We start from the raw sequence: 11493 nt of genomic DNA on the forward strand, positions 1-11493 counted from the left end.
TAAAAATGTATTTTTCACATCATTTTAATCACATATTTTAAATAAAATAATATTATACGTAAATTTAAAATTTTATTTTATATTTTAATCACATATTTTTTATTAATACACTATTCAAAAATTTATTTTCTTTTCTAAAATGGGGCTCGAACAAGGGCATTAGCTACAGACGTGTAAGGTAATAGAATTTAGCCTCCGTTTGCTCCTATTAAATTTCATTTTATTATATTTTATTTATTCTTTTATATTTTTAATCACACAATGTTTCATAAAATCATATTAAACATAAATTTAAAAATAAATTAATTATTTATTTTTCAAAAAAATATTATTTCAATCATTTTCATTTTCACAAAATGAGGTGAAACGGGAGCTTGAACTCGTTTGTTTAAGCCACTAAATAAGGCAAAATGAACCATAAAAGGGTATTCTTATCATTTTAATCATGAGAAAAGTCAAAGTTGTAATGGTTGGGTAGATGAAGATAATTCAAATGTTTAAGTAAAATGTGGGACCCATGATAAAAATATGGCTGTCCCTGGCTCACGCGCTAAATTTTGGAACGTTACGCGTGTGAAGCAAAAAAGCTGGAATCCACAGTCGGGTTGGAATTACGATTTTAGCCCCTGTCATTCATTTGCAACTTTCGGGTTTCAACAATTATTTTTAGGGAAAATTGCAGCCAAGGTACCAAACATTTCGTTTATTAGCAGACTTTGCCTAAACCTTTAGTTTGTGCCACCGAAGATACCAAACCTTTCAAAAATATGCACCGGAGGTTCAAATGGACGGAAATCGTCCGTTTGATCGTTAGTTGACCAAAAAAAGTAAATTTTGACCTATTTTGACTAAATTGAAAAGGGTAAAATGATAACTTGATAATTACCATATTAAATAAATTGAAAAAAAATCAAAAAATCAAGAAAAAAATCAAAAAATAAAAAATCTAAGAAAAAAATTAAAAAAAGGTTGTCTTCTTCAATCACCCCACCCCACCCCACCCCCCATCTTTTTCCCAGCACCACCTCCTCCTCCAATTCTCAATTCTTTATTCAAAAATGGAACCAAAAGCCGCCGTTTCAAGAACATAAGCACCCCATCTCCACCTTCACCTCCAGCACCACCTCCTCCACCAGAGCCTCGACGGTACCACTCTGTCAACACCGACAAACCACCATAACCCAACAGAAGATACTGGATAAAGGACTCCGAAAGCTCATGAATATGGGTTTTTATGGTTACAGATTTAAATTTTGGATACCATTCCTGAATCTGATATCTATTTATTTCTTCTTCCTTCATTTTAAGAACAAATATTTGCCACTTCTCTGAAGCAAAAGAGAGACCTTCCTCAAGAAAATTGACCAGTTCCAAATGAAATAGTTAGCAAATGCTTAACTTTAAGAAGAGATGGTAATATAGATCGAATAGAAATTTATAAATACTAAATTATTTCAGATAGATATAGCAATAGAAATAAACTGAGCCGAGCAAAAAAAAATAAAGTCATAAAGCCAACTGCCAACCCCAAATTTATTAAGAACGAGACTTACTTGCTCGTAATTTTAAACCAGATGGGGAGTCACAAGAGTGGCGGTGGGGTGGGGTGGGGTGGGGGGGGGTGATTGAAGAAGACAACCTTTTTTTAATTTTTTTCTTAGATTTTTTATTTTTTGATTTTTTCTTTATTTTTTGATTTTTTTTCAATTTATTTAATATGGTAATTATCAAGTTACCATTTTACCATTTCCAATTTAGTCAAAATAGGTCAAAATTTACTTTTCTTGGTCAACTAACGGTCAAACGAACGGTTTCCGTCCATTTGAACCTCTGGTGCATATTTTTGAAATGTTTGGTACCTCCGGTGGCACAAATGAAAGGTTTGGGCAAAGTCTGCTAATAAACGAAAGGTTTGATACCTCGACTGCAATTTTCCCTTATTTTTAAGGGACATGCAACGTGTACATCAAGATTTGAGTGATGCTATGAATATAAAGGAGATTAACAAAATATGAGTTGATAAGATCTATATCACTTATTTCAAAATCAGATTTTGAAATCAAAACAAATCAACTGCCTAAATATTGCCAACACCTATTTTGTCAACAAATTTTGTCAACCTACTTTGTACAAGTAGATTAATTATCAAGATTTACATAATACTTTATTATCACATAACATTTATTATTCATCAATTTAAAATATAATTAGCTTTTTCATCTAATTATTTCCCTCCATATCAATTCGATCACTGCTCCTAACAAATTTTCTATACAAACGATAAAAAATCCAATTTTTAATGTCCCACTTTGTACAGACCAAAAAAATTCAACCTTAGCTTTATCCGATTTTGAGCACTTGTAAAAAGAGACGTTGCCGATCAATAGAATTAGAATGAGTAGGCGAGGAGGATCGAATGGGACAAATATTCCCCATCTCGTTAGAGAATTGGAAAGAGAATACGAAGAAAGAGAATGTAAATAGATTTTGAATGCACGAATTACCCAAACTTTCCTAAAATACAACAAAAATGTCACTCAGGCCAAGTATTCAGAACGTAACAATTTCGAACACCAAAAAATGCAAAAAGATTACAAATACATGAATTACACATAATAATTCAACAACAAAACTGTTACACTGAATTTACAGCAAACGATTTCCAACACAACAATTTGGAACAAGAAAAACAAACGGATTTCAAATGTATGAATTATGTATTTCTTCTATAATATATATAAACTAAAATGTCAACTCGAATTTACAACCAACTTATGACTTTAGCAACAACATTAGCACTAACCATTCTACCTCGAGAGCAAATCTTTGTGATGCAAGATAGAGAAGAAGGCAGCAAGAAAGGGTGAAGAAACCAGAGAGATTGGAGGGAGAAATTCGGAGAAGAAACAAAAATTCAAGGGGAAATGAGAGGAACGAGATAACATTGGCTGCAAGCCAAAACTAATTTCAATTTTTCATAATCATCAACTGTTTTTCCATGTTCAATGCAAGTCATATTAATAGGGAAATCAACAAACCTAGAAAGTAAATAGGTTTGGATTAACCCAATATTACAAGTCCAATAACAAAACATAAAAATAAAGGATGATGTTTGCATCAATTTTTTCGGGTGGAAAATAACTCGACTATGTGGAGTGAACAAAACACAAAAGGCTGCAGTCGACCTCATACCAAAAAAGGTTCCATATCATATTTCCATTCAGTGCTAAGTGTATGAACTCATACCACGAGGAACGATCTTTTTGAAGAATTAAATATCAAAATTCAACGGTTAATAACAGTGAAAGCTTCAGATTATCCTCAAGGGTATGATTCACCCAAGGAGGACAATCTCTTTTTTTTAATCAAAAATCGATACTGATCTCCAAATAGTAAACGCTCAAGCAACTCATTTCCAAAATCTTCATACGATTGTGCACAATGAGGAGATAGGAAGTTAGAACCGAAGAACTAGCCCGCAAAGACAAAAGATTGCAAATCGAAGGCTCAAACAGGCCCCGATTAGGAAACAATATTTCTACATTGAAAATATTACATCTATTTACGTGAGATGACAAATCAAATAGAAAATCTTTATATGAGTGATTAACAAGCATTTTCTTCACATTTTTGGAAAATCGGAGAATAGAGACATGCAATCAAGTAGTCTTTCCACTACTCTAAATGCAGTAGGAGAAGTCTTCTTATGTTTATTTTGAATACAATCCAAAAGAAGGATAATCAGGTCTAGTGGGATATTGTCAATTTCTTCCAATGTAAGGGCCATAAGAGTCTATATGGACATGAAGACATTCTCTAAATGGGTTCCTTTTAAAGCTCAAAGAAAGTGTCGAAATATGTCAACTATCATTTACGAACAATCTAGGTCCAACATGATAAGAAAGTACTTCACCTTAGCCATAGTATCTAGTATCCTAACTAATGTAGCATACAAATTGATGGATATGCCCATAAGAGATGAAAATGATGATATAATCATGGAAAAGATATCTTGCATTAATTCATCACATAAGAGAGGATTGGGTACTGTAATGTGGAATATTTCGCTGAGACAAGAAACAACTGCTATTTGCATTGCGGAATCAAAATGTCTTAATAACTTATTTGAGACCAATGTCGTGCTAAGTGTATTAATAGACCTGGGCATGGAAACAACAAGAAATTGGTCTACTTGCAAAAGTAAATACACAGTATGTTTAAGCAACAATATGAGCTCATTAAAAGGCAACAAAGATTGAATAAGTTTTCTTCCATTTGTTAACAAGTGGACTCCTAAAGCTTGGTATTCATGCCATAGCATTTTTTTGTTTCAAAATTGACAAGCCAAAATACTAAAATAAAAGTACATGTTTAAAATAATAAAATTGTTACCTCGAAGATTCAAAAAAGTCAAACACTGCTCCAATCACAATTTTCAAATTGGCACAGCTATGGTAGCAAAGCTGTCAATCAACATAAATAAAAGATCACCTATGAATAATGATAGAAATTTTCCCCCTCCCTCTTTTTTTTTTTCTTCACTTTTCTCTTTCTTTTTTCTTTCTCCTTTTATTTCTTCTCTTTCTTTTTTTAAATAAAAAAATCACTTAAATTATTACATGAATAACAACACCGGGGCACAAACTGAAGCCCAAGCACAAGCTAGGGCAGAGACCAAAAAAGGAACAAAGTTGGGGCACAAATTGAGATGAGGTGTTAGAGGGTGCGGTGGTATGAAGAAGCTGCCAGCGATTGAGAGCTTGGAAATTGGAGTTTGCGAGTTTAAAGTCATGATTTACAGTGATAATTGTAGAAGAGAATGGGTAAGATGTCGATGGTGGTCGTTTGAGCAACTAGATATGGGTCGTCGATGTGGAAAAGGTGTTAGCGAATATCGAGATAAAAGCTTATGGTGGGCAGTTACAGGGAGTGAAGATAGCAACGAAGGTAGGATAATTTGGTGAAAACTCACGGGGCAATTATTCTGGTGAGCCGACACTATGATGAGTGATCGACGGTCAAGGTTGTGGCGAGCGTTGGTTTGCTGTCAGAGCGATGAGTTATGTGTTTTTTGGTAGCAAATTTTGAGGAATATGTAATGAAGTTGGGCCAATTGTGTGGGATGTTGGCAAGTTGAAGGTTACCCACAGTAACAGAAGCAAGTTGTGGAGTAGAGTGTCGCGAGATTAGGATGGACGGGATAATTCTGTAAATTAGGCCAAGTAATGGGCTAGCTTGTCTGGTTAAGTGATAATGTGTAGTGGCTTTTTTTGTTGGATTTGTTGGCTGTGCACAGTTGAAGTTGGAAGAGGAACAACTAGTGGTGGTTGTTGGTAGTTAAAAGGAACGGTCAATGCTAGGTACAAGTTTTGGGTTTGGCATTGTTAAATGTTCCGGGATGCAGATGGATTGGTTAGTGGCAGATTGGTGGTGATTTTATTTGTTTGTAATGGTGAAGATGCTAGGAAGTTGCAAGGCGGGTAAGTGTGATGGCAAGAGTTGCAGCAGCGGTTAGGAGGTTGGGCGTATTTCCTGATCATGGTTGTTGCGCTGGTGGTGGGAGAGTAAATCGACTGTTTTTGCAGCGGTAGGTGAAGAAAGACAAATTTGGCTATGATACCAAATTTGATGCAAGATAGAAAAGAAAGCAACAAGAAAGAGGGAAGAAACCGAAGAGAATAGGAGAAAAACTGGAAAAGAAGCAGAAATTCGGGGAGGGGGGGAATGGGAAGGAAATGAAGGAGATAATGTTGGCTGCAAGCCAAAACCAATTTCAATTCATCATAATCACCAACTATTTTTTTATGTTCAATACAAGCCATATAAATAGGGAAATCAACAAACTTAGAAAGTAAATGGGCTTGGCCTAATCTAATATTACAAGTCCAATAACAAAACCTAAAAATAAAGGATGATGTCCCCATCACTTTGTCCTGTCAAATAGAAGTGATGATTTAAGCTCCATCTATGGTGTATCTAACGCGGGTAGAAATATATGACTTGCAAGAAGGCAAGTATGATGCTATGATCTTCGAAGGCTGAAAAATTCCAAGCATTGTATGCATATTATTGTGTACATGTTTCTAGTTTTGCTAAGGACGGCAAGTGTTTCGATATTAGGACAAAGTACAGGTCGACTTCTGTAGGGATGGAGCCAAACATTCAGCATTGTAGGGTCAAAATTTGAAATACAATTTTTTTTTTAAACAACATATCATTAATCACTACTACAACTGTAGTCCACGTGTTTTCATACTCTAAAAACGTCGTATAATTACATCATTATTAATATTAGTGAATACATCATTCTCAATATATGGAACTAAACTGTCATTTAGCCATTGATCTCACATCCGATTACGTCCATTGATCTCACATCCGATTACGTAGTTGATTCTTGACAATCTTCATTGCAGAAAATACTCTCTCTACCGTAGCAGTACCAACTGGAAGAATTAACGCCAATGTTAGAAGCTTGTAAATCAATGGATATACCTCCTTTTTTTTTGTCAATACCAACTTTTTCGCAAGATCATTAATGCTCCGTAACCCTTCAAATTTTTTGTGAGTGTGCTATCAATAATATATATCTGAAGTTGCTCTTCAAGTGTCAAGATCTCTACTGGTTTAAAATCATTGGGATAATACTCACACAATTGAAATAACTTGTCCTTGTCGAAAGTAAAAAATGAATTTTCCGGAATAAGCATGCAATACAAAAGAGTACGTCGCTATTTGTCTCAGAGAAACGATCATTCAACTCTTGAATTTGCAGATCAATGATAGCATAGAAGAAATCCAAATGAAAATGATGTAGATTTGTTATTCCTTGAGCGTTATGCCATGAGAGATCTAGAGGTATAAACATATCATCCATGCTGTCACTTCTGGTAAACACCATTATGAGATTAACACGTGCCAAAGAAAATGCTTGTCATAATACACTTAGATTGGAATTAATTTCACAAAAAGCCCTTTACTAAATACACAGACGAAATCAAATAAATAAAGATTAAAAAGCATGAGAAACGTGGCTCAATAGAAAACATGGAAAAAAGGTAGGAGGACAATGAAGACATTAGAATAGTGTATCTATCTCATTCAAAGTAATTTGGATGATATATCTTTGAGTTATTGAGAAATTATAAAAAACACATTAAGGAAACATTTTTAGCAAAAAATGGATGTCATATTATCGAAACGATTATTCCAAAAATGACGAATGACAGGAATGGAAATCTGTGCTAGCTAAATTTCTAAATCGAATACCCTAACCATTCTTAGTTGGATATCTACATGTTTTACATTCCATTAAAGAAGATTAACATTGTCACCAGCCTACCAAAGAATAAAATTTGTAACAAGTGGAGCATGAAAATTTTGGTTAAAATGAAAAATAAACCAAAGAATTGCTTACCTGCCCAAAATCCAAACTCTTCTCGAAACATCTCAACACCATTTAATTTTTGGGGGTTCTCAAAAGAAAAAAAATTAGTCAGTAGAAATACAAAAAAATCTGGCATGAGTGGGATTAAAAATTGAAGCATTCAATCTTATGGAAATTAGATAGCCTGATAGGTAACGGCCTCAAGGCCTCGAAATATATATAGCTGTAATTCTTAGTTATAAAATAACAATTAATTAAATTCTGAAGGGGAGCTGAACTAAAATTCAATTCCGTTCCATTTATTTCCTTCAGTAGAATGATTAACATTTAAAAGGAACCAAATTCCAAAAGTAGGAATTAAACCTACAAGAAATCATTCAATCATCTCTATCAAAATGTTCATTTTCTCGTTCAAAGCAAACATTGAGAGGTACTGTTCACGAACCAGAACCGACAGTGCTAGACTACTATCAACTTCATAGGAGGGTTATATTTCCTTGTCCACTCCTTGTAGGTGCAAATGAATAAACAATAATGCTTGAGGTTGATATTAGCTCCGCTTTTCTAGGTATTAATTTTTTTTATTTTTCTCCTGTTTCAAAGATAAAATGCTTCTCACTTCCTTCCCTGACTAGGCTTAAATGAAATTAAGGGCTTGTTTGAGCCACATTATTTTCAAAAAAATATATTTTTCAATAGTAATTTGATATCATTTCAACCACACATTTTTCAATAAAATAATATTACACGCAAATATAAAACTTTTTCTTATTTTTTAACCACACATTTCTCATTAATTTGACATGAATAATGTATTTTTCCTAGAATGTGGCTCAAACATGAGCTAAAAGTGGAAAGTATCAGTGGATTCGAGTAGTGTAAACTTAAACCTAAAACATTTTAGTAGGCCTATAATAACCGTTTAAACTATTGTATACTAGAAAGCTAATAGAATAGATCAACGGCTATCCACCCATTAACAACATTAATTCTAATTTTCTACAAATTAACTATGATCAAGAAATTATTCAGCAGAAATGAACTTCTAGAATAGGATAGCGTTCATTTACATCAACCCCAAAATTTCCAACTCTTCCTCAAGTTTGACAGTATCCTGTTAACCCAAGACAAGTGACATAGTTCCTACAATTACTTCTTCTTCATCAGGTTGGCTGTGTTAACCATGGTACTACATGAAGAGATGGAGTTGACCACACAGTATCCTCACTCTTCAGCAATTAAGGAAATGCTACAATATCTCACTCCTTAGGAATTGAGGAAAATGTTAATCTTTCAACAATCAAAATAAAAACCAAATGCAATTTGGCTCTAGATAGGTGTCATGGCATGAAGACAACAACAAACTAGATATAATTGAGACTCTTCAAAAAAGAAAAAACACAAGATTAATCAATTATGCTCGTTATTCCTAACTATTTCATAAACAACAATATTCTCTTAAAAATGTAAAAAATTCTATAAAACTATTCATTAGGTGTAGGTGAAATGGAAATTCAATGCTCTACATGGAGCTTAATGAGACGTTTTATTAATATCATTGGCAGTAAAAAAAATGGAAGTCATCAGAACTTCGGGCAGAACTTTTTTAATCTTAGTAAAATAAAATAATAACAATACGCAGTAAATGGATTTAGAGATAACACTGTAAGTCTCGTATATCCTGTTCAAAAGATATCTAGGACAGTATCATTCTAAATGCATTATAAAAACTGGACGTTATACTAAGAGCCTTGCCTATTTCGGCACTTATATATCACAATTCCTCAATGCCAACCTTCCCTTGGTAGAAATCATAGAGTTTAGGCACTTGCTTCTCTTATTAGGTCACAAACTTTTCCAAGAAATATTTATTGGTGGGCAACAACACAATGCTCACATCCTTCTTTTTAATCAATTCCATCAAGAACAAAAAATGAACGGTGAAGCACCTAGGAATTATCCGATTCTCCAAATTCAATAAGAGAATTGTCAAGCACGATGCAATCATTTGGACTTCCACCCCATCTTGTTAACAAAAAAGTTCATTGTTTTAGAGATCTTCGTCTCAGACATGATCATGCAATTCCGATGTTTCCTAAATGCCATGTAAATGTCATCCTTCAACTAACTCAATTTTCTGTAAGCCTCATAACACTGACCCTATATCATTTTATTGCTTTTTCCAGATGTTGCACGTGTCGCCAATACAAAAGCCATTCCCAAAAGATTGAACCCCATTTTCACTGTAAGGTCCCGAATTTTATGTTCTTAAATTGGTTGATGTATTCCATTTAAGAAACGAGTTATGGAAGCTCGGCCCATTTAAAGTTATGAAAGACCAAGTCATAAGTTAATTAAAAGCTCGACAATTTAAAAGATTATATTTAAGTAAATTTGATTACAAAGATCTAATGAATAATTATGTTGCCACAATAGTCATCTGTATAGTATTTCACATAAGTAATCTAGGTTTGAATCACCATGCAGATGTTTTATAAAATATTTTTACAAAATTATTTTTGAGTTAAAAACTCTTCATTTTGTACATTAAAAATAATTATAACAAGTTCATTAGATGAAATAATTGTTTTATTAGTGGGCACTCATAAAGATACATTACAAAACATGTAAATAGTTTATTATCCTTTTATTTTTCATTACGTAAATATTTTATAAAAAAATTTATATGAATTATATTTTTTATGGGTTTAAAAATCTTTAAATTCTTAGATAGAGATTCAATTTAACAAGATTAATGATAATATAACTCCCCCATTTAGTTTTTCACTAAAAATGCAGGTTACAAAAAGAGAAAAATCACTTTTTTTTTTCACTATATCTCTCATCAAATCCGAATTTACTCTTATTTTCTCTAAAAAATATCTTCTATTTCAATTTAACTTTAAGGGAACAGTAGGTTTTTTTTTTTTTACACATTTTGTGTATTTATATTCAAGAAAAATCAAGGTAGGTACAGGTGCAAGTAGTTATTTCGTTTTTAAGTTATGATTTTTCGTTAAAAGTATGAATGAATTGGTACCTTCGGATATGGTTCTATGGCACCATTATACTTAAAATGATCATTCTCCGGCCTAAGGTAATTCTATAGAAATTGAATTTTGTGAAATAAAGTCAAGGTTAGAGAGAGATGCTCTCAACTCTAGTGAGAGAAAGTCCCACTTTGAGTGCCTTGACATCGATTGGTTTTCTCTTTTCTCTTGTGATTTCTTCATGTTTTTAGTTTGATTTTTATCTTCTTTGGTGAAAATCGAATTAGTGCATATTGAATCTGCTTATGGAATACTCTATGTGAGTATTGGTTTTCTATTTGCTGCCATTTTCGTCCTCTTCAAAGTTCAAAGTTCAAGTCTGGTTTTCGGCCAGCTCACTCCCCCATTGCTGCTGCTCTGCTTGTGTTTTTGAGCTGTGTGTCTCTTGCTTGCTGGACGTCCTCCATCTCCAGTTTGGTTCCTTGCTCAGTTCTGGACTTTTCTTGCTGGGTTCAGCCTTGCTTTCGTGCTGCTGGGTTTTCTGTTTGTTTGGGTTTCTTGCTATCCAGTTCCTGCTTCTTCATTTCCATGGTGTTCTTGGTTGGCTTGTAAGTATTGTGTATGCATACATGCATGTCATTTTGATTTGATTTTGTATTTGGGTCAGTCATTCCTGTTATCCCCCTGTTATGCAGCCTCTACAGTCTGTTTTTTGCCAATTTTGTATATCAAATTCAGAAAGTTGGTGAGAGTCCCGTTTGACAATTGTTTGGGCCGGTTTCACTTGCATTCTGGCCGGGTTTTGGGCTGGACCTTGGAGGATTGGCCTGCTATTTTATTGTGGTTGTTGGGTTACCTTTTGGGCCTTTCCTTGGGCTGGAACGTGTGCTTTCGCTATTGGACATTCTGGACTTAACTTGGCCTTTTGGACCTTATTCTCTGGGCAGATTTCTTGGGCTTCTGGTTGGCAGAATTGTGGTGATTTCCTTGGGCCAGTTTCTGGGCCTTGCTGGTCATCTTTTTAAGAAGTTTTCTTTGGGCCTGATTTGGTCTTCAGTTCTGGACCTCTCTTGCCGGTGGACTGCCCTTTTAATCCTTTTTGACTTCTAATTCAGG

General features: G+C 34.0%; 1 protein-coding gene across 1 annotated transcript; it reads right to left on the reverse strand.

The window, feature by feature from the left end:
- Positions 1-6372: 6372 nt before the first annotated feature.
- On the reverse strand, positions 6373-6901 carry LOC111388530. The gene is made up of 2 exons (XM_023013264.1): positions 6667-6901; positions 6373-6551 (listed from the first exon to the last, which is right to left on the reverse strand). The coding sequence occupies exons 1-2, from the start codon at positions 6899-6901 to the stop codon at positions 6373-6375; spliced, it is 414 nt and encodes a 137-aa protein (XP_022869032.1).
- Positions 6902-11493: the final 4592 nt, after the last annotated feature.

This window comes from Olea europaea, unplaced genomic scaffold (genome assembly GCF_002742605.1).
Source record: "Olea europaea var. sylvestris unplaced genomic scaffold, O_europaea_v1 scaffold505, whole genome shotgun sequence".
Classification (NCBI taxonomy): Eukaryota; Viridiplantae; Streptophyta; class Magnoliopsida; order Lamiales; family Oleaceae; genus Olea; species Olea europaea.

Bases quoted from the DNA above. Each gene is read 5' to 3' on its own strand.
- LOC111388530 (XM_023013264.1), bottom strand. From the start codon at position 6,901: ATGGTGTTTACCAGAAGTGACAGCATGGATGATATGTTTATACCTCTA. The intron at 6,552-6,666 runs GTTATTTCAATT...AAAAATTTGAAG, and splicing joins TTTACTTTCGACAAGGACAA to GGTTACGGAGCATTAATGAT.